Here is a 24,431-nt window from a genome sequence, read left to right as displayed (position 1 = left end):
CCACTAGGAAAATAACTCAAAAAATATACTAAAATATATAACATTGAAATTAAAATGGTACACTAGAAAATGCCTGTTCAACAAAAAACAAAGCCACAGTGAAGAAAAAGAGGGGCAAAGAAAGATATGAAATATATAGGAAATAAATAGTAAATGGTAGACATAAATTCTACCTTAATAGTAATTACATTAATTGTGAATAGATTAAATGCCCCAATCAAAAGGCTAAGACTGACAAAATGGATAAAATAGCATGAACTAACTATATGCTGTCTATAAGACACATATTTTAGGCCCAAAGACAAAATAGATTCAAAGTAAAAGGTAGAAAAACATACACCATGCAATGGTAATCAAGAGATCTGGAGTGGCTATACAATACTGGACAAAATAGACTTTAAGACGAAATTAATAGCAGAGAAAAAGAGGACATTTTATAATGACAAAGGGATCCATATCTATTAAAGAAATAATTATTATACATATATATGCACCTAACAATGGAGTCCCATATTACATGTAGCAAAGACTAACAAAATTGAAGGGAGAAATAGACAACTCATAAACAATTTAACAATAATAGTTGAAGCTGTCATACTCCACTTTCATTAATGGAAGAACAACTAGGAAGAAAATCAACAAAGAAACTGAAGACTTTAACAACACTATAAACCAATTAGGTCTAACAGACATCTTGTTGAACACTCCAACCACAATAGCAGAATACACATTTTTCTCAATTGCACATGGAACATTCTGGAGGGTAGACCTTTTGTTGGATCATAAAAGGAGTGTCATTAAATTTTAAAACACTGAAATCATACAAAGTATCATCCGTAACCACAGTAGAATGAAACTAGAAATCAATAACAGAAGGAAAACTGGAAAATTCAGAAATGTCTTAAGCAACCAATGAGTTCAGAAAGAAATCACAAGGAGAATTAGAAAATACTTTGAAATGAATGAAAATAAAAATACAACATACCAAAAATTATGGGATACAGCAAAGGAAATGCTTACAGAGAAATATATGGCTGCAAAAGCCTACATTAAGGAAGAAGAAAAATCTCAAATCAATTACCTAACCTCCTGCCTTAAAACACTGAAAAAAAGAAGAAACTAAACATAAAGCAGGAGGAAGGAAATAATAAAGATTAAGTTTGTAGCTGCATTATTCACAATAACCAAAAATTGGACCTAACTCAAATGCCCATCACTTGATGAATGGTTAAACAAAACGTGCTAAATTCATAAAGTGAAATATTACTCAACCATAAAGAAGAATGGAGTTCTGATACATACTACAACATGGATAAATCTTAAACAATATATTAAGTGAAAGAAGCTAATGCAAAATGCCATATATTATATGATTCTATTTATATGAAGTGTCCAGAATAAGCAAGTCCATACAGGCAAAAAATTGATGACTGGTTGCCAGAGGGGCGATGTGGAATGAGGAGTGACTACTAATGGGTGGTGATAAAAACAATTGCTTCAAGGAAGGTAGGATTGCAACCCCCAGCAGGCCTGAATGAGATGAAGGTAAACAGGCGTCAGACCTTCCTGGTTCCCTCTTGTCAGGCATCTTGGTGAGTGCACAGGAAGGTGATGAATGGATAGTCCCAAGGGTGTGCCTGGCTGTCACCTCCCCTGGTTGTGAAAGCAGCAGCATGCCCAGGCTGTGCATCACACACCCTGCACAGGATAAAAGCACTCCTGCCCTGGGCTCCTCATCCTCAGTCTCCTCAGGAACAGCCTTCTCCTGCCTCCTCTGCACCCGGTAAATATTCAGCAGGGGACAGGACTTGATATGGGATGTTAGAACAGAAAGCTAAGGCCATAGCAGAAGAGATGGAAACAGACCCAGATACAGGACTGTGAGAGGGCAGCAATGGGGGAAGGGGGCAGGAGGGAGACCCTGCAGGAACTGACAGCAATTCCATGACCTGCAAAGGCCACAGAGCTCACGATTCCCTCCCATCCTCTTTCTACTCAGGCAGGCACATTTCCTGTAACATCCATTCTACAGAATTCTTTTTCCCAAAAGGGTGCATCCCCTAGGGGTTCTTTGGAGAAACAGAAACACACGTGTCCACTTAGACTCATAGCAATCTGTCCTGGGTGGAGAGCAATGTGAGAAGTATCTAGCATGTCCCACCAACTCCACATCAGCTTCCCTCACCCTCCTGCAGCTCTTGCCTCAGGAGGCAGCTGGTCTTAGAGACATTGGACTGTAGATTTTGAACTAACAAGTGGCTTTGTTTTGTCCAGGACATCTCAACTCCTGCCAAGATGTCCTGCCAGCAGAACCAGCAGCAGTGCCAACCCCCACCCAAGTGCCCCTCACCCAAGTGTCCCCCAAAGAGCCCAGCACACTGTCTGCCTCCAGCTTCGTCTGGCTGTGCCCCAAGCTCTGGGGGCTGTGGCCCCAGCTCCGAGAGTGGCTGCTTCCTGAGCCACCACAGGCGCCACCACCGATGCCGGCGCCAGAGGTCCAACTCCTGTGACAGGGACAGTGGTCAGCAAGGCGGGAGCTCTGGCTGCTGCCACGGTTCTGGGAGCTGCTGCTGATCCAGATCCTGATGCTGAGACAAGCGATCTTTGGAGGAAACAAGAATCCCAAGAGGCCAGGAACAGCCCCATCCTGAAGCATGCCTTCCCATATACCCTCTTCTGACTTTCACAGGCTGAGCTGGGGGTTTTCCTGTGGGGGATCTGAGCTCTCCCCAGAAGGCACTTCTTGTTTTATGTCCAGGATGTCATATGTCCCCCTACCCCTGTACCTGCCAAGGATTGGCAGTGCTTGTGCCCAACCTCGTCAAAAAAATAAAGTTTCTTGTCCTCATTACCACCAGCATCTCACTGGGCATTTCACAGTCTCTCTCCTCAGCTCTTTGGTCAGTACAACCCAGCTCAGGAGCCAAACCTTATCTCTGCACCTGGAAAACATAGTGGATTCGACCCCGCTCCACTGATGGAAGGGAAGGGGAGAGTTTTATGTTGTAGTGGGAGGGAGAGAACGATACAGATTGTGTTTGGTTTGAGGCCCTGAAACTCAACCTCAAACTCAAAGAGGGTATCAGCGCAAAAATTGACTTTTCCTGTAAAATCTGAGAGGACATTAATACAATTGGGGAATTTCCAGTGTATGACAGAAGACCACTAGTTTGTTTTGATGAGCTGTTTCTGGGGTGCTAACTAAGAAACAGGAAATCAAGAGGCAAAGAAACAGAAAATAGGCAGAGGAGAAGCAGAATCAAAAGATGGAGGGAAGAGACGTAAGCCTGGGGAAGAAGTATAACTCAGTGACTGAAAATCCAGGGAGAGAGATGAAAGCTGAGAGGTGCTTAAATTAATGAGATAATGGAGCAGAGATGTGGCTGGGAGTTTAGTCAATGAGATGATTGGAATGTGAAAAATGAGAGTTTTAGGAAAAAGAAAAAGGCAGAAAATGAGAAGTCTTCCTGGAATTATAAATAGATATACCAAAGAAGCAAAAAATTATTAATTTTGTAACTACATGACCTTGACATCAACACATGGAAGTTATGACTTCAATGGAGTCACACGTTTTGGCCTAAATTGTGAGACTGAGATGCTCCTGGGGTTGAAGGAATGGTTTTTTATGTGAACTAAGAGTAACATCTCACTTTGACTACCAGAAAACCAGAGAAGTGTCACATAGAGCTACAGTCAAATTACAAATATTAAGAGAAGTTGATATGAGGGCTAAGTAGAGCAGGCGGCGGTGGGGGGGCGGGCATTAAAAATACAGATGGATAACCTTATAAGTCCATTGAACTAAAAAAGGATTTTGTCAAATCCTATAAATTAATTCTTAACATTTAGGGATCAAAAAGACCCCGAGGCCCGGCATGGTGACTCACACCTGTAATCCCAGCATTTTGGGAGGCCGAGGCAGGTGGGTCACTTGAGGTCAGGAGTTCAAGACCAGCCTGGACAACATGGTGAAACCCCATCTCTACTAAAAATACAAAAAAATTAGCTGGGCGTGGTGGCAGACACCTGTAATCCCAGCTACTCAGGAGGCTGAGGCAGAAGAATTGCTTGAACCAGGAGTCAGAGGTTGCAGTGAGCTGATTGTGCCACTACACTCCAGCCTGGGTGACAGAGTGAGACTCCATCTCCAAAAATAAGAAATAAAAAAGACCCTGAGAGAAGTTTAATATGAGATATTCAGATATGCACCAACGGGTATTAAAAAAAAAAAGAAATTTGTTGAAATTGAAGCAGGAGGCACAGCTTTGGGCCATTGGTTTACGTTCGGTTTGAAATCACTGGAGAGCTCTCACCCAGGGACAGTGAAGAGGGTGAAAGGCCCCACCCCCAGGGAAGAGTGTGCCATGGCTGATACAGCCTGCAAAGCTCCACACTTGGAATGTGAGCGATACCCACATGCAGACCCAGCATCTCTGTGCAGACCCGGAAGCAGCATGACACAGGCTGGACAAAACTGGAGAATTAGAGCCTGCCTCCTGTCAGGGGCTGCAGAACAAGGTTGGAGGCCCAGAGCATCTCATTCCACTACACTGAAGAATGACGGGGTTCTGGCTATGGTTGGATTGAATCTGAATGGAGAGAAAATGGAGCAGAGTCAACATTGCTGGCAAACCAATGAGATCCTGGGAATCTATGAAGAAGTATAAAAGGACCTCTCAGAAATGGAGCGCAATAAGGGAGTTTCCAGCAGGGGAGAAAAACAGAGCCCCGAACTGCAACTGGGCAATACCAAGTCCTGAGCCCTGGACCCATTTATTCACTTGACACATTTTTATTGAGCAATGATTATGTGCTTGAGTGTAGGCATTAGGGACACAATAAGGAATCAGAGACAAATTTCCGTCTTTTGGGAACTCACCTTCAAAATTGGTCCAAAGGAGACAGTTCCCGATTTTGCATGCATCGCAGAGTGAATCACAGTGGCCTTCTCCTCAGTTGGCCTCTCAGCCTCTGGAGGTGAATGGACACTGGTGTTTATTTAATAAACCAGAGAAGACACTTAGCCTAGGCAAAATATTGAGGCTCTGAGACTGTGGCTTTGGTGGTGACAAAAGGAAAGAACGTCGAGTGTTTTCTAGCTTCCACATCAAAAGACAACAGCCAAGAAAGAAGAAAGGATGAACCATGACTCCCAAGGGTACAAAGTTATTGCACAAGCAGGCCTCTCTCCTCATGCTCTTCCCGATCTCCCTCCCTGTCTCCACAGCCCTGTGAATAAACCTCTTCTCACAGGTTCTCTTTTCATCCCATGAATATTACCTATTTCATCATCTAATGGAGATTTCATCACTTATACGCCGCCCTATAACAGGATAACCAGACACAAAATTTTCATCAATGTTTATAAAAGACAGTAACATTTTGTGATCATTTGAATTTGTGTTTTTGATTTAAAAGATTTGTCCCATTTTTAAATGTGGTGTTTCAGAGGCAATGCATCTCTAATGTTATAGTAAAATGCAATGTAAAAAATACTACACAGCTTATGTAATTGCAATTTGCAAAATCCTGTTCAATCACTGCCCGTTTAGTGTTCACAAGCTTCCCCATTGTTGGCCTCATCATCACCACATCCATGAAGTATTATTCACAGTTCAGCTAATTTCCCTTAGCCACCCCAGCTAAGGTGGATCACTCCCTCCCTGAAACTACTCTGGAGATCTTAGAGCAAATACCACAGTCACTAAGATACTGATACAATGGCCCTCAGATGTACTTTAATTTGTAAACCATGTCCTCACAGCCTCTATAGACTTCTTGTCTCTTTCTCTGATTTTGCCCCTCACATCTTTGGTCCATTGTGCCTCTATCACTTTATAGCTCCCCACCACCATACCAGCTGCTACCTGGGGAAGGAGGATTCAAACTCAGGAATGTCTGAGTCCAAAATGAATGCTCTGAACAAGCCCATTATCCTGCCCCCTCCACTTTGTCTTAGATCCCCCAGGGTCCCCCTCAGCTCTCTTCTCCTTAGCACCAGCGTTATCTCTTCCTCCTGGTGAGGTTCCATTAGCTGGGTTCCATTAGCTCCTCTTGGTATCACCGTCTTGGCTGGCTTCCCACAGACAGATCAAGGATTTATACCTCTGCTGCTGCTACTTGCACAAATACTATTGTCAAAGGCCAGTGATCTCATCCTCAAATGATAGCATGTGGCAACATCTAGACACATTTTCCCCCACAGAGTCACTCCAAGTAAAAGGGGTTTGACACCTAAAGGGTCTGAACTTGAGCCCAAGGACATTCCACACATCTGTATTCCTGTACTTGCCACATTGGATCATGCTTATTTTGTTATTTGTCTGTCTGCCCGACTTCACTGTGAGCTACTCAAGAACAGAGAACAAATCTTATTCATTTATAACTCTCTTGTGTATAGCAAAATGCCTGGTGTGCCATATCAGTGCAATACATCTCATTGGAATAATTGAATAAACGGATGACTGAATGAAAGAAAAAATTAAAATGACAGGCCTACAGGAAGACTGGGCCCCAGGAATTTCAAGAGTCCTGTGACTTCCCTCACAAGAAAACTCTTAGCATCTGCCCAAGAAGATATGGAGGGCGTAGTAATAGAGATTACAGCTGTTCAGCTCAACATATTCCAAAGTAAAGAAGGAAAGAATGACAGAAGGAGGGAAAGGTAGGGGAAGGGAAAGGGAATGGGGAAGGAATACAGAGGGAGGGGGCAGGAAGGGAAAGAGAAGGGCAGGAGGGCAGGAAGGAAGAAAAGAAGGGATGAGGGGAGGAAGGACAAAAAGAAAAATAAGAGATGGTAGGCCTACAGAAGATTTAAAGAACAGATATTTTGACATTTTGGGGGCTGCATGGATCCTTTCCGTTAGTAAGGCTCTCTTCCCATTCCCCTTTACTCCCAACCACCACAACATGGAGGGCTTCACATCTCTCTGTGGTACCTGTGTCTCCACTAGGGACACAAGGATAACATTGAGAACCCAGATTGTCTCAGCTGCTTGCCATGGTCATGCTAATGGTTTGGGGATGGGAAGGTCCTAAACTGAAAGGAAGCTCTGTTCTGCAGGGAATGAAGAAGATCTTTTTGTTATTTAGATTGTCATTTACGTGTATTTTATATGGCCTGATTAAAATGCACTGCAAAGAGCCAAACCTGAGCCACTATACCACCTGTGCCCATCATTCCCATCGGCACTACTAAGTCATGAAATTATCCAGATATATCCAGCCAGGCCAGGTTCTCTTGTCACCTGACCTTGCAGAACCTTAGAAAGCCACAGATCTAAGGGTGGTACTCCTGGTAGAGATTATGCTGAGAGCTGACGTCATGCTCTGGGTAAGTGGCAGGGCAGTGGTCCTCCAGCCAAGCCTCTGTCATCCCAGGACACCTGCTCAGCCTTGAGCCTACAGAGCTCCTGCTCTGATAACAAACAGAGGGGCCAAAAAGTGGGAGTTCCTCATGCAGGGGAAGAAAGGTTGATGGGCATCCTCACCAGGACAAGTATGGAGCCTCCCAAGCCAGGCATCAGGGGTGGGGCTGTGGAGAGGCCCATATGCAGACATCTGCTGCATTCCATGAGACAGAAGGAGGGCCCCCACTGCAGTTCTGGGGTGTTTTGAAACTTTAGAACTTACTCCTCTGTTGTTGTATCCCAAAGACTAGAGATTCTACTCCCAAGAAGCAAAAGTGGCCACCCAGCTTTGTTCAGCTTCACAATCTAGGTACCATGAGAAAGTACCTGGTCCATCTTTCTTAAGTGCCTTTTTGCAGGCCAGGGTCTCCTGAAGAAACCCTAAACAATATGAGAAAAACGGCCACTCAGGAGTAGTTCTGGAGATGATTCTGAAAATACCTTCCAGCCAGAGGCAGGGACCATGGGCTGGAGGCAGGAAAAGGCTGCTGAGGATATCAAAATCTGCACCCACCCTCTACCCATCCACACTCAGAGCCACTGTCCTCCCTACAGCCCAGTGCGTTTATGCTCCTACAGGCATCACTATGTACTTAAAGGGGCAAACTCTTAGGTGGAATAAGAGAAAAATTACACCCACTGATAATGAACATAATTTAATTTTCTTTGAAAATTATAATTTTAATATGGATAAAGTTTGGTTATAGTCCTGACTGTGATTTATCTTGAAAAATGTCTAGCAAATGGTCTTTTAATATTAGAGATTAATTGAATGATAAATTCGTTTAAAATTAAAATGAAATTAACAGGGAAATAGCATTCAGTTTGCATCAATTCTGCATACCCAAAACGTAGACACCATCAGGTCAGCTTCATGACAAGAGATGCACCCAGCACTACCATCAACCTCATAAGCAGCAACATGTACAGCAAAGCCATCTTCATCAAGGCCACCCATTATCATGCACATTTGCACAACTTCCTTACCAAGTCCAAGCAGATGAACGACTCCTCCCTCAGTGTTTTCAGGGTCTTCAAATAAAGAGCACACATTCCTTGGATTTTGCTGGAAGGTCATGCTATTTTATAATGTGTCAGTTGTGACTCTTATTACTGCAACTACTGTACTTTCCTTCTCTACATTTGCCCTTCAATCGGGTACTCATTTGGCTCCTCTCCTCTCTTGCCCAGGGGCTCTTTCAGGGACCCTCACCTCCCCTGACTTTAGGCTTCCATCTGTTTTACACACAGCCCATACTGAATGTCCAGCGTCCTTAGCTCAGTCACCACCCCAACAGCAAGTCACCGCCCCAACAGCAAGTCACCACCCCAACACCACATCTGGGTGTTTGGTTTTCCTAAGAGAACATGCTAGAAAAAAGTAGATAGACAAAGACCTGCAGACTTTGTGCATAGTGACTTACATTATAGCAATTTTCTCATGGAAGCAGGCTCCCTATTTACTTGTCTGCCTGTGCAGTTAGACAATTAATTTCTATAGGTCAGGTGACATGTCATTTGAACTCTAGCTTTCACCACAAAGCACAGGGCACAGCCTCTTTTAAGGACACATGTAGGCCTGGGTGGAAGATGCACAAGTGAGGACCAGGCTTTCTGTGGTCAAACATGCCATCCTGTTCCAGGGAAGGTGGATAAGTCCTGAAGCTGGGCTGGGGTGCTCAGTGCTGTCAACTCCCCCAGCAGCCCACTCATGCTGCCCCTCACATGCTAGGAGCTCCTGTCCTGGGCTCCCCAGTCCATGGACTTCTCAAAATCAGCATTCTCTCACTTCTATGAAATCAGATGGATGTCTAGCTAGAGACAGGAACTGAGCTGGAAGACCTAGGAAGACAAGCCCAGGCTTCCATCAGGGGAGAAGGAAGCAGAGGTTCTGGGATGGAGGCACCAGGAAGAGTGTGGGGTTAATGGGCACCCTCCCAGGATGTTTCAGGTGTCTTGTGACTGTGAAGGTCATGGGTTTTCAGCACACCCTCATCTTCCTACGTATGTTCTGAGAGATGCACTGATCTCAGCAGACATCATCAAGGAAGGTTTACCCAAACAGGCTTATTCTCCTCTGTGATTACATGGAGATAAGATAGGGGCCCAATTAGAAAAGACTCAGCATCCTTTTCTAGTAGGAGACCAGAGAAAAACGCATTTTTCCAAGGTAAACTAACTCCAAGTAACTTTTCATTTCTTCCGTGCATTTCTTAGTTCAGTAGTAGAGCATGGGGTCCGTGACACCCATCACAGAAGAGATATTGACAGAGGTTTGTGCATTACAAGCACATCTGATTCTATTGATGTCTTCTGAGATGCCCTCCAGCAAAACTAGCAGCAGTGATAACCGTCAGCCTTCAAAGTGCACACCCCAGTACTAAGCCTCATACCCACCTCCAGCCTTTCCCTGCAGCCCCAGTTCAGGGGTCACTTTAACTTTTGTGGGGCACTGTTGCTTGACCTACCAAAGGCCCCATCTCTTCTACTGGCACAGGCATCACAGCCTCTACTGCTGTGAGTGAGCCTGCCAAGAGCTCCAGCCTTTGCTAGGGAATTACTGCTGACCTTGGCAGTACATTGAGATGAGCAATTTTAGAGGAACCAGAGACCCAAAGTGCCCAGGATTAACCTCAGTCTGATGTAGCCACTCCTAACCTCCTGCCCATGGTCTGAGCTCCTGAGTTCATCCTGACGAGGGTTGCCAGTGATCTCCAGCGGTCTCCCTGGGTGTCCCTCATGGTTGTCTCCACACCCATGTTCTGATCAGTGCTTAGCAGCACTTATGTCTCACTCTGTGAAAAATAAAGCTTCTCTTCTCCACCTACATTTCTATTTTGCCCCTCCGAAGGCTGCTCCATTGCTCTTCCCCTTCTTATCTCCCAGGCTGAGTGCCTCACAGGACAAGAATGAGAAATGTCATTTATCTCCATTCATAGGGAGACCGTGAGGAGTTTATGTGTTAGGACTGGAAAGAGGTTGCAGAAGGACACATGGCTGCAGAGAAAACGTTCATATTATTTCTATATGGAAAATCCGGGTGTTGACAGGGTAGGAAGAGATCCCTGAAAGCTAACTAGGTGATGGGTGCAAAGAGAGAAATGGAGGTGGTCGCAAGGGTATCTACTGAGAGGAACTTAGGGAAAGGGGAAAAAATGAGATCATTTCAGGAGTTGCAAGTTGGATATGTATTCATAGGATCGATAATTTATATAAGACTCATAATGTACCAGTGGCTTGACATACAGTAAATAACGTAATCTTCACTGCAGTCCTTTGAGTTAGATACTAGCCTTCTCCCATTTTACAGAGGGGAATCAATGTAGAATGGGTGCCCAAGGTCTCCCAGACGCTGCCGTGCAAACCCAGACAGTTTCACTGACCACATGCTCCTGACCACCATGGTACCCTGTATTCCTCTAAAATGTTTTAAGAAATATGAAAAAAAAGGCCGGGCACTGTGGCTCGCGCTTGTAATCCCAGCACTTTGGGAGGCCGAGGCGGGCGGATCACGAGGTCAGGAGATCGAGACCATGGTGAAACCCCGTCTCTACTAAAAATACAAAAAATTAGCCGGGCGTGGTGGCAGGCGCCTGTAGTCCCAGCTACTCGGAGAGGCTGAGGCAGGAGAATGGCGTGAACCCGGGAGGCAGAGCTTGCAGTGAGCCGAGATTGCGCCACTGCACTCCAGCCTGGGTGACAGAGCGAGACTCCATCTCAAAAAAAAAAAAAAGAAATATGAAAAAAAAAAAAAAAGGATCCCTAGACCTGGGCACAGAGACTTAGCTGTGCCTGTGGAGTCAGATCTGTGCTCCAAAGTACCACTAGAACTACTGCTGTCAGTGAATAACCCCAAGATGTAGAAAGGTGGCACCAGAATCAACTAAGAAAGTTTGGATTTGAGACATTAGTACAGTTCATGGGAGCCAGAAGTTATGGCAGTGGTGACCCGCCACTGGAAGCTGATTCCTACAAGTGAGGTCTCAGTAAGTGTGAAGACAGACTTTTCAGTCCTCATCAGGGGACTTCTAGGCCAAGCCTCATTCATTCAAAAATTTATTCATTCAGTACATAGTTATGTGGCACTGGTCTAGGTGCTTGGATCAGTTTGAAACAAGACAAAATCCCCTCTCAGGGAGCTTATGTTCCAGTGGGCCCATTGGAGGCATCTTCTGGCTTCCTTGCCTGGCAGCAGATTTAGACAAAGGTGGCTCTATATTCAATTGGATTCCCACTCTGGGGCACTTGACAGATGCTAGTAAAGGGTAGCTAAACCCAGTGAAGGCACCCATCATGGGCAAACTTTTGACATTGGATATCATTGTCTTAGTGGATATAAAAAGGACATCTAATATCTGCTTGCTTCCACACCCAAGGTAAGAGCTTAGTGAGGCAAAGAATAGGTGGTTATTCCAACCATGAAATGTTTGTTTGAAAGTTGAAAAGTCCTCGTCCTTTCCCAGTCTCATTCTCAGGGAACAACCCCATTCACCCAAGTGTCTTGAAAGTGCTTTTGTTTCCTACTTGGCTATAATGTATGTGAGCAAATAAAAAAGATGGCCACACCTACAGCCTTCCCTGTATCAGGATACTCAGACATGTTTAACGTAATAATAGTGTTTTTAAAATACCTATTAATAATTTTTTGAATAATTATTTTATTATATTATTTCAACTTTTATTTTACATTCAGCAAACAGAGATAATTTGGCATCCTCTTTTTCTATTTGGATGCCTTTTATTTCTTTCTCTTGGCTGATTGCACTGACTAGGACTTCCAGCACTATGTTGAGTAGGTGTGGTAAGAGTGAGAATTAATGTCTTGTTCCTGTTCTTAAGGGGATGCTTTCAGCTTTTGCCCCCTCAGTATGATGTTGGCTGTGGGTTTGTCACAGATGGCTCTCATTATTTTGAGGTATGTTCCTTGAATACCTAGTTTGTTGAGGATTTTTATTACGAAACAATGATGGATTACATCAAAAGTTTTTTCTGTATCTATTGAGATTATCATATGGTTTTTGTTTTTAATTCTGTTTAGTTGGTGAATCACGTTTATTGATTTGCTTTTTGTTGAACCAACTCTGCATTCCAGGAATAAAGCCTACAAACTTGATCATGGTGCATTAGCTTTTTGAGGTACTGCTGGATTCAGTTTGTTTGTTAAGGATTTTTGCATCTGTTTCATCAGGGATATTTGCAATAGTTTTCCTTTTCATTGTCTCTTTTCCAGATTTTGGTATCAAAATGATACTGGGTTTGTAGAATGAGGTTGAGAGGAGCCCCTCATCCTCATTTTTTTTTGTAATAGTTTCAGTGGGATTGGTACCAACTCTTCTTTGTACCTTTGGTATAATTTGGCTGTGAATCCATCTGGTCCTGGGCTCATTTTGGTTGGTAAGTTTTTTTGTTATTGACTCAATTTTGGAACTCAATATTGGTCTCTTCAGGGTTTTGGTTTGTTCCTGATTCAGTCTTGGGGGGTTGTGTATTTCTAGGAATGTATTCATTTTCTCTAGTTTATCTAGCTTGTGTGCATAGAAGTGGTCATAATAGTATCTGAGGATCTTTTATTTTTCTATGGGCTGGGTTGTAATGTCACCTTTGTCATTTATAATTGTGCTCTTTTTTCTTTGCTAATCTAGCTAGCAGTCTATTGATCTTGTTTATCCTTTCAAACAACAAGCTTTTGGTTTTATTGATCTTTTGTATGAATTTTTAGGTCTCTTCCATTTGGTTTGGCTCTGATTTTAAGTATTTATTTTCTTCTCCTAGCTTTGGGGCTAGTTTTTCCTGTTTCCTGGTTCCTTTAGGGATGACGATAGATTGCTAATTTGAGATCTTTCTAACTTCTTTATGTAGACATTTAGTGCTATAAACTTTCCTCTTACCACTGCTTTTGCTGCATTCCAGATATTTTGGTATGTTGTGTGTCTGTTTTCATTTATTTCAAAGAATTGTTTGACTTATGCCTTAATTTCACTGTTTACCCAAAAGTCATTTGGGAACAAGTTGTTTAATTTCCAACTCATGTTGTAGTTTTTAAGAAATCTTCTTTATATTGATTTCCATTTTATTCCACTGTGATCAGAAAGTATGACTGGCATAATTTTAATGATTTTGAACATATTGAGACTTGCTTTATAGCCAAGCATGTGGTCAATCCTAGAGTATGCTCTATGTGCAAATAAGAAGATGTATTCTGTTGTTGATGGGTGGCGTGATCTGTAGATGTCTATTGGGTCCAATTGGTCAAATGTTGATTTTAAGTCCAGAATTGCTAGTTTTCTACCTTGATGATCTCTCTAATGCTGTCGGTGGGGTATTGAAGTCCCCCACTATTATTGTATGGCTGTCTAAGTCTTTTAATAGGTCTAGAAGTACTTGTTTTATAAATTTAAGTGTTCCAATATTGGATGTGTATATAATTAGGATAGTTAAATCTTCATGTTGAACTATAGTTTACATAGTGCCCTTCTTTGCCCTTCTTTACTTGTTGATTTAAAGTCTGTTTTATCTGATATGTGTGTCTTCAAGAGACTAATTTCATACATAATGACACCTATAGCCTCAAAGAAAATGGGTTAGAGAAAGATCTATCACGCAAACTAAAAACAAAAAAGAACAGGGGTTTATATATATATATAAAATGTATATAAATATATTAAAAATATATGTATTATAAATATATATAAAAATAAATAAATATATAAATATATATTTAATACATATTATAAATATAATATATTATATATATAACATAATATAAAACAAAAAAGAACAGGGGTTTATATATATATATAAATAAATATATTATAAATATATATATAAACCCCTGTTCTTTTTTGTTTTTTGTTTGCATGATAGATCTTTCTCTAACCCATTTACTTTGAGGCTACAGGTGTCATTACATATGAAATTAGTCTCTTGAAGACAGCATACAAATGGGTCTTTTTTTTTTCCCAATTTGCAGCTTTGTGCTATTTATGTGGGGCATTAGATCATTTACATTCAAGGCTAATATTGATATGTGAGGTTTTAATCTTCTTGTGAAGTTGATGGCTGATGGCTTTGTTGTTTCCATTGCATGGTTGCTGTATAGGGACTGTGGACTATGTATTTACATGTGATTTTGTGGTAGCACATGTTGTTCTTTCATTTCTATGTTTATAAACCTCTTAAGGATCTTTTTTTTTTTTGAGATGGAGTCTCGCTCTGTCACCCAGGCTGGAGTGCAGTGGCACAATCTCAGCTCACTGCAAGCTCCACCTCCCGGGTTCACGCCATTCTCCTGCCTCAGCCTCTCTGAGTAGCTGGGACTACAGGTGCCCGCCACCACGCCCGGCTAATTTTTTGTATTTTTAGTAGAGATGGGGTTTCACCGTGGTCTGGATCTCCTAACCTCGTGATCCACCTGCCTCGGCCTCCCAAAGTGCTGGGATTACAAGCGTGAGCCACTGCGCCCGGCTAAGGATCTTTTTTAAGGCTGGTCTAGTGGTAACAAATTAGTGGTTGCTTGTTTGGAAAAGTTTTCATTTTTCCTTTGTTTATGAAGTTTAGTTCAATGGGATATAAAATTCTTGCATGGAATTTCTTTCCTTTACGAATGCTGTAAATAGGCCCCCAATTTCTTCTGGCTTGTAAGGTTTCTCATGAGCAATCCTCTGTTAGCCTGATGGGCTTCCCTTTGTACATGATTTGACCTTTTGCTCTAACTGCCTTTAAGATTTTTTTCTTTAGCATTGACCTTTGACAGTCTGTGGCTATATGCCTTGGTGATGTTCATTTTGTATAGTATCTGTGAGGTGTTCTCTGGTTTTCCTATATCTGGATGTCTATCCCTCTAGCAAGATTAAGAAAATTTTCTTGAATTAATCCCTCATATATGTTTTCCAAATTGTTTACTCCTTCTCCTTCTCTCTCAGAAATGCCAATAATTCATAGGTTTGGTCACTTTACAAAGTTCCATATTTCTCAAAAACTTTGTTAATTTTTTAAATTCTTTTTCTTCATGTTCTTCATTTAGACTAACACAGTCTGACTGGGTTAGTTTGAGCCAAGATGGCCGAATACGAACAGCTCCAGTCTACAGCTCCCAGCGTGCGCAACGCAGAAGACAAATGATTTCTGCATTTCCAACTGAGGTATTGGGTGCATCTCACTGGGGATTGTTGGACAGTGGTGCAGGACAATGGGTGCAGTGCACTGAGCCTGAGTGGAAGCAGGGCGAGGCATCGCCTCACCTGGGAAGTGCAAGGGTTCGGGGAATGCCCTTTCCTAGGGGTGACGGATGGCACCTGGAAAATTGGGTTACTCCCACACTAATACTGCGCTTTTCCAATGGTCTTAGCAAATGGCCCACCAGGAGACTGTATCCCGCACCTGGCTCAGAGGGTCCTATGCCCACAGAGCCTCGCTATTGCTAGCACAGCAGTCTGAGATCAAACTGAAAGGCAGCAGCGAGGCTTGAGGAGGGGCATCTGCCATTGCTGAGGCTTGAGTAGGTAAACAAAGCAGCCGGGAAGCTCGAACTGGGTGGAGCCCACTACAGCTTAAGGAGGCCAATCTGCCTCTGTAGACTTCACCTCGGGGGGCAGGGCATAGCCAAACAAAAGGCAGCAGAAACCTCTGCAGACTTAAGTATCCCTGTCTGATAGCTTGGAAGACAGTAGTGGTTCTCCCAGCATGCAGCTTGAGATCTGAGAACGGACAGACTGCCTCCTCAAGTGGGTCCCTGACCCCCAAGTAGCCTAACTGGGAGGCACCCCCCAGTAGGGGCAGACTGACACCTCACACAGCCAGGTACTCCTCTGAGACAAAACTTCCAGAGGAACGATCAGGCAGCAACATTTGCTGATCACCAATATCCACTGTTCTGCAGCCTCCGCTGCTGATACCCAGGCAAACAGGGTCTGGAGTGGACCTCAGGCAAACTCCAGCAGACCTGCAGCTGAGAGTCCTGACTGTTAGAAGGAAAACTAAAAAACAGAAAGGACATCTATACCAAAACCCCATCTGTACGTCACCATCATCAAAGACCAAAGGTAGATAAAACCACAAAGATGGGAAAAAAACAGAGCAGAAAAACTGGAAACTCTAAAAATCAGAGTGCCTCTCCTCCTCCAAAGGAACGCAGCTCCTCACAAGCAACAGAACAAAGCTGGATGGAGAATGACTTTGAAGAGTAGAGAGAAGAAGGCTTCAGATGATCAAACTACTCTGAGCTAAAGGAGGAAGTTCGAACCCATGGCAAAGAAGTTAAAAACTTGAAAAAGAATTAGACAAATGGCTAACTAGAATAACCAATGCAGAGAAGTCCTTAAAGGACCTGATGGAGCTGAAAACCATGGCACGAGAACTACAGGACAAATGCACAAGCCTCAGTAGCCCATTTGATCAACTGGAAGAAAGGGTATCAGTGATGGAAGATCAAATGAATGAAATGAAGTGAGAAGAGAAGTTTCGAGAAAAAAGAATAAAAACAAATGAACAAAGCCTCCAAGAAATATGGGACTATGTGAAAAGACCAAATCTACGTCTGATTGGTGTACCTGGAACTGATGGGGAGAATGGAACCAAGTTGGAAAACACTCTGCAGGATATCATCCAGGGGAACTTCCCCAATCTAGCAAGGCAGGCCAACATTCAAATTCAGGAAATACAGAGAACGCCACAAAGATACTCCTCTAGAAGAGCAACTCCAAGACACATAATTGTCAGATTCACCAAAGTTGAAATGAAGGAAAAAATGTTAAGGGCACCCAGAGAGAAAGGTCTGGTTACCCAAAAAGGGAAGCCCATCAGACTAACAGCTGATCTCTTGGCAGAAACTCTACAAGCCAGAAGAGAGTGGGGGCCAATATTCAACATTCTTAAGAAAAGAATTTTCAATGCAGAATTTCAAATGCAGCCAAACTAAGCTTCATAAGTGAAGGAGAAATAAAATACTTTACAGACAAGCAAATGTTGAGAGATTTTGTCACCACCAGGCCTGCCCTAAAAGAGCTCCTGAAGGAAGCACTAAACATGGAAAGGAACAACCAGTACCAGCCACTGCAAGAACATGCCAAATTGTAAAGACCATTGAGACTAGGAAGAAACTGCATCAACTAACGAGCAAAATAACCAGCTAACATCATAATGACAGGATCAAATTCACACATAACAATATTAACCTTAAATGTAAATGGGCTAAATGCTCCAGTTAAAAGACACAGACAGGCAAATTGGATAAAGAGTCAAGACCCATCAGTGTACTGTATTCAGGAAACCCATCTCACGTGCAGAGACACATATAGGCTCAAAATAAAGGCATGGAGGAAGATCTACCAAGCAAATGGAAAACAAAAAAAGGAAGGGGTTGCAATCCTAGTCTCTGATAAAACAGACTTTAAACCAACAAAGATCAAAAGAGACAAAGAAAGCCATTACATAATGGTAAAGGGATCAATTCAACAAGAAAAGCTAACTATCCTAAGTATATATGCACCCAATACAGGAGCATGCAGATTCATAAGGCAAGTCCTTAGAGACCTACAAAGAGACTTAGACTCCCACACAACAATAATGGGAGACTTTAACACTCCACTGTCAACATTAGACAGATCAACAAGACAGAAGGTTCACAAGGATATCCAGGAATTGAACTCAGCTCTGCACCAAGTGGACCTAATAGACATCTACAGAACTCTCCACCCCAAATCAACAGAATATATATTCTTTTCAGCATCACACCACACCTATTCTAAAATTGACCACATAGTTGGAAGTAAAGCTCTCCTCAGCAAATGTAAAAGAACAGAAATTATAACAAACTGTCTCTCAGACAACAGTGCAATCAAACTAGAACTCAGGAATTAAGAAACTCACTCAAAACCACTCAACTACATGGAAACTGAACAACCTGTTCCTGAATGACTACTGGGTACATAACAAAATAAAGGCAGAAATAAAGATGTTCTTTGAAACCAACGAGAACAAAGACACAACATACCAGAATCTCTGGGACACATTCAAAGCAGTGTGTGGAGGGAAATTTATAGCACTAAATGTCCACAAGGGAAAGCAGGAAAGATCTAAAATTGACACCATAACATCACAATTAAAAGAACTAGAGAAGCAAGAGCAAACACATTCAAAAGCTAGCAGAAGGCAAGAAATAACTAAGATCAGAGCAGAACTGAAGGAAATAGAGACACAAAAAACCCTTCAAAAAATTAATGAATCCAGGAACTGGTTTTTTGAAAAGATCAACAAAATTGATAGACCGCTAGCAAGACTAATAAAGAAGAAAAGAGAGAAGAATCAAATAGACGCAATAAAAAATGATAAAGGGGATATCACCACTGATCCCGAAGAAATAAAACTACCATAAGAGAATACTTTAAACATTTCTACGCATATAAACTAGAAAAACCGAAAGAAATGGATAATTTCCTTGACACATACACTCTCCCAAGACTAAACCAGGAAGAAGTTGAATCTCTGAATAGACCAATAACAGGCTCTGAAATTGAGGCCATAATTAATAGCTTACTAACCAAAAAAAGTCTAGGACCAGACGGATTCACAGCCAAATTCTACCAGAGGTACAAGGAGGAGCTGGTACCATTCCTTCTGAAACTATTCCAATCAATAGAAAAAGAGGGAATCCTCGCTAACTCAGTTTATGAGGCCAGCATCATCCTGATACCAAAGCTTGGCAGAGATACAACAAAAAAAGAGAATTTTAGACCAATATCCCTGATGAACATCCATGCAAAAATCTTCAATAAAATACTGGCAAACTGAATCCAGCAGCACATCAAAAAGCTTATCCACCATGATCAAGTGGGCTTCATCCCTGGGATGCAAGACTGGTTCAACATACACAAATCAATAAAGGTAATCCAGCATATAAACAGAACCAAAGACAAAAACCACATGATTATCTCAATAGATGCAGAAAAGGCCTTTGACAAAATTCAACAATCCTTCGTGCTAAGAACTTTCAATAAATTAGGTATTGATGGGACGTATCTCAAAATAATAAAAGCTATTTATGACAAACCCACAGCGAATATCATACTGAATGGACAAAAACTGGAAGCATTCCCTTTGAAAACTGGCACAAGATAGGGATGCCCTCTCTCACCACTCCTATTCAACATAGTGTTGGAAGTTCTGGCCAGAGCAATCAGGCAGGAGAAAGAAATAAAGGGTATTCAATAAGGAAAAGAGGAAGTCAGATTGTCCCTGTTTGCAGATGACATGATTGTATATCTAGAAAACCCCATTGTGTCAGCTCAAAATATCCTTAAGCTGATAGGCAACTTCAGCAAAGCCTCGGGATACAAAACAATGTGCAAAAATCACAAGCATTCTTATACACCAATAACAGACAAACAGAGAGCCAAATCATGAGTGAACTCCCATTCACAATTGCTTCAAAGAGAATAAAATACCTAGGAATCCAATTTACAAGGGATGTGAAGGACCTCTTCAAGGAGAACTACAAACCACTGCTCAGTGAAATAAAAGAGGACAGAAACAAAGGGAAGAACATTCCATGCTCATGGGTTGGAAGAATCAATATCGTGAAAATGGCCATACTGCCCAAGGTAATTTACAGATTCAATGCCATCCCCATCAAGCTACCAATGACTTTCTTCACAGAATTGGAAAAAGCTACTTTAAAGTTCATATGGAACCAAAAAAGAGCCCGCATTGCCAAGTCAATCCTAAGCCGAAAGAACAAAGCTGGAGGCATCATGCTACCTGACTTCAAACTATACTACAAGGCTACAGTAACCAAAACAGCATGGTACTGGTACCACAACAGAGATATAGACCAATGGACAGAACAGAACCCTCAGAAATAATGCCACATATCTACAAATATCTGATCTTTGACAAACCTGACAAAAACAAGCAATGGGGAAAGGATTCCCTATTTAATAAATGGTGCTGGAAAAACTGGCTAGCCATATGTAGAAAGCTGAAACTGGATCCCTTCCTTACACATTATACAAAAATTAATTCAAGATGGATTAAAGACTTACATGTTAGACCTAAAACCATAAAAACCCTAGAAGAAAACCTAGGGAATACCATTCAGGACATTGGCATGGGCAAGGGCTTCATGTCTAAAACACCAAAAGCAATGGCAACAAAAGCCAAAATTGACAAATGGGATCTAATTAAACTAAAGAGCTTCTGCATGGCAAAAGAAACTACCATCAGAGTGAATAGGCAACCTATAGAATGGGAGAAAATTTTTGCAATCTACTCATCTGACAAAGGGCTAATATCCAGAATCTACAATGAACTCAAACAAATTTACAAGAAAAAAACAAACATCCCCATCAAAAAGTGGGCAAAGGATATGAACAGGCACTTCTCAAAAGAAGACATTTATGCAGCCAAAAGACACATGAAAAAAATGCTCATTATCACTGGCCATCAGAGAAATGCAAATCAAAACCACAATGAGATACCATCTTACACCGGTTTGAATGGCGGTCATTAAAAACTCAGGAAACAACAGGTGCTGGAGAGGATGTGGAGAAGCAGGAACACTTTTACACCGTTGGTGGGACTGTAAACTAGTCCAACCATTGTGGAAGTCAGTGTGGCGATTCCTCAGGGATCTAGAACTAGAAATACCATTTGACCCAGCCATCCCATTACTGGGTATATACCCAAAGGACTATAAATCATGCTGCTATAAAGACACATGCACACGTATGTTTATTGAGGCACTATTCACAATAGCAAAGACTTAGAACCAACCCAAATGTCCAACAATGATACAGTGGATTAAGAAAATGTGGCACATATATACCATGGAATACTATGCAGCCATAAAAAATGATGAATTCATGTCCTTTGTAGGGACATGGATGAAGCTGGAAACCATCATTCTCAGCAAACTATCGCAAGGACAAAAAACCAAACACCGCATGTTCTCACTCATAGGTGGGAATTGAACAATGAGAACACATGGACACAGGAAGGGGAACATCACACACTGGGGCCTGTTGTGGGGTAGGGGGAGGAGGGAGGGATAGCATTCGGAGATATACCTAATGTTACATGATGAGTTAATGGGTGCAGCACACCAACATGGCATATGTATATATATGTAACAAACTTGCACATTGTGCACATGTACCCTAAAACTTAAAGTATAATTTAAAAAAAAACAAGAAAAAGAAAGACCAGCCTTCAAGCTATTAAATTATATATTCTGTTTGGTTGAGTCCGTTGATAAAGCTTTCAGCTGTATTTTGAAATTCCTAGGTGAGTTTTTCCATTTCATTACCTCCAATTGATTTATTTTTAAGATGTTTATCTCTTCCTTTGTTTCCTGCATTGCTTTAGAATTTTCTTTGTGTTGTTTTTCAACATCATCTTAGATATTGTTGAACTTCCTTGAAATCCATGTTTTGAATTCTTTATCTGTCATTTCTGTTTTTCCATTTGATTAGGGACCATTGCTGTAGAACTAGTGTGATACTTTGGTGGTGTGTCAACATTCAGATTTTTCATGGTGCCAGATCCTATACCAGTTTGTTCTCATCTGGAAAGGCTGGCACTTCTAATTATTGTAATTATTTTCATGCAAATAGACTTTTTTTCTCTTTTCCTATATATTCTTTCTTTCCCTTTAGGGTATGACTGTAAAGTATATTGGGAAAAGTCTTTTGGCTTTGCTTCTATAGCCCTATGCACTTATGTTAGTAGGTTTTATATTGGGCTGTGCAGTTCAACCTACAGGCCAGTAGATAGGGCTTGCAGGTAAGATCCAGCTGCAGCACAAGCAGGTGGGTATAATTTTTGTTTACTGTGAAGTACTCTTTGTTGTTTCAGGTGACAGGATGGACAGTGGAGCACCCAGTGCCCTGAGCTTCCTGCTTCATAGGGGGAGGGGGACACCACTGGGCAGAACTAGAGTCCCTGGCTTGCCCGTGAATACTCCAATGGCAAGCACAGGCACAAGACCTGAAAAGGGTGGCTGACAGGAGCTCCTGGTGAAGCACACTGAAGTCTCTGTGGGGAGACAAGGAAGCTGCACTGGTTCCTCATCTTAGGTAGGCAGGAAGTTGATCTGTTTCCCTATCATACCCTTGACCCAGAACTCATGACTCCTAGTTCAGAAGCATACTGTAGCCTATCTCTTGGCCACAATGTGGTTGACAGTCATGGGAAATGCATGTTTTGTGATACTCCATGGGAGTGTTTTCAGAGCATAATGTTGTCACTCAGCCTAAAACAGATAGCTTTATTGCTCACCTGTTCTCTAATGAGGCAATACAGTTGCTTCTTGTAAGTAGAGAGGCTACATCACTGGGGCTGTGTGAGTGGGTACTGGTTGTGGTGGTGTTGGTTGGTTAGGTCAGCCCAACTTCAGGCCGTGAGGGAAGTAGTCAGGTGCCAGCAGAGTTGTAATGGGGTGGGGAGTTCCCCAGTTCCTACATGGCCCCCTGGACAGTGTGTATGAGTCCTAAAGGGGTTGGACCAGGGTCAGGCTAGCCCAGAGTTCAGGTGTTGGCTGTGATGGGAAGGGCTGGGCTGGTCCCTGGGTCATGGGCCAAACTCTTAGGCAGTGGTAGACAAAATGCTTAGGTTGTAAGAGCTTTAGGAAGTACTATAGGTCTGTGAGGGTTCAGTTTTTAAAAGGGCTCTGGGCTGTAGCTGAAATGTTCAGGCAAGGCAGGTGGCTGTGCTGTGGGCCTTTCACTGGGGAGGGCAGGGCCTCTCCGTGGTGGCAATGGAGACTGGTGGCTATGGGGGCACGTGGCATGCTCACACTTCTCTCCCACCAAGTGATGCATATACAAATGAACATCACCCGGGCATATAGTCAGACTTAAAGGCTCCTAGAGAAAAAGGTCAAATCACATACAAACGGAAGCCCATCAGGCTAACAGTGGACTACTCATCAGAAATCTTACAAGCTGGAAGAGACTGGGGACCCATTTTCAGCATGCTATGTGCCCCCATAGCGACCAGTCTCCATTGCTGCCACTGAATTTTGCGGTTAGGGGTATGCAAAGGTGCCAAGCCTTGTCTGTTACTCTGGGAGTTTTGCTGCAGAGGAGTATAGGACCATGACTAACTGCACTGTTCAGGTGGGGGTGAGGCCACTGCTCGGGGAGCCCAGGCATGCAGGCCTTATCTGTTATGTAGCAGCAGGGGATGGAGTCTGAATCCTGACCAATCCTCAGCCATGCAGCAGCAGCCACTATCCCAGGGGTGTGCAAAAGAGCCCAAGCCCCTTTTTGGCTGGCCTACAGCAGCTGGCACTGGCTGCTAGGGATACAAGGCCTATGGGGCTCCAAGTGGACTTAAATCGTGCCTCTGCACAGACTCTCTGTGTTGGTCTGGAGGCTCAAGGAGTCAGAGGGGTCCTCCCATGCCTAGTATTGCAAAGGTTCATGGCAGAAGTGTGAGTCCCCAGGAACTCTCACTCACTCTTTCTCTGCTTTATGGAGCTTCCCCCAGCTCTGTGCCAGTCTCAGATGAGTGGCTGCCCAGCTTTACTCCTCTCTGCTCTCTGTGGGTCCTGCCACTTCCTTGGTAAATCCCAATGTGATCTCTTTGACAATTCACTTGAAGAGCTAATATTTACTCACCACTTTGTATCCTCTCTGTAAGAGCAGTGCACAGTAGCTGCTTCTAGTCAACCATCTTAAATCAAAATAAATAAAAATATTTTATCAAAATCTTGTGACTTTAGCATATATTTGAAGTTTAAATGTTTTTCTTATTTTTCCTTTTTCCTTTTTTTTTTTGGTACAGATGAGGTCTTCCTATGTTGCCCAGGCTGGCCTCAAACTCCCAGACTCAAGTGATCCTCCTACCTCAGCCTCCCAAAGCACTGGACTCACAGATGTGAGCCACTGATCCTGGCCTCATTTTTACTTATTTTTAATATATCATGATTCAGGATGAAATGTGTGTGTGTGTGTGTGTATGTGTGTATACATATATATGTTTGTGTGTATATATATATATATATATATATATAAAATAAGTAGT

General features: G+C 42.5%; 2 protein-coding genes across 2 annotated transcripts in view; one reads left to right on the top strand and one right to left on the bottom strand.

Annotated features, from left to right (window-relative positions):
* LOC134734321 (late cornified envelope protein 2D-like) overlaps positions 1 to 24,061 on the bottom strand; it is a 127,026-nt gene extending 102,965 nt beyond the window's left edge. The window contains exon 1 of the mRNA XM_063626378.1: positions 24,026 to 24,061. The gene's annotated coding sequence lies outside the window, so the exon portion shown is untranslated. The remainder of the gene's footprint in view (positions 1 to 24,025) is intronic.
* On the top strand, positions 1,741 to 2,851 carry LOC134734692 (late cornified envelope protein 3E-like). The gene is made up of 2 exons (XM_063628052.1): positions 1,741 to 1,783; positions 2,275 to 2,851. Exon 2 carries the CDS (start codon positions 2,296 to 2,298, stop codon positions 2,572 to 2,574), a length of 279 nt encoding a protein of 92 aa, XP_063484122.1. The 5' UTR covers positions 1,741 to 1,783; positions 2,275 to 2,295; the 3' UTR covers positions 2,575 to 2,851.
* Positions 24,062 to 24,431: the final 370 nt, after the last annotated feature.

The sequence above is a fragment of the Symphalangus syndactylus genome, chromosome 12 (assembly GCF_028878055.3).
Source record: "Symphalangus syndactylus isolate Jambi chromosome 12, NHGRI_mSymSyn1-v2.1_pri, whole genome shotgun sequence".
In the NCBI taxonomy this organism is placed as follows: Eukaryota; Metazoa; Chordata; class Mammalia; order Primates; family Hylobatidae; genus Symphalangus; species Symphalangus syndactylus.
This window is presented reverse-complemented; position numbering and strand designations above follow the sequence as displayed.

What these genes read in the sequence shown, in the direction of transcription:
- LOC134734692 (XM_063628052.1), top strand. Translation starts at nt 2,296, where the DNA reads ATGTCCTGCCAGCAGAACCAGCAGCAGTGCCAACCCCCACCCAAGTGC.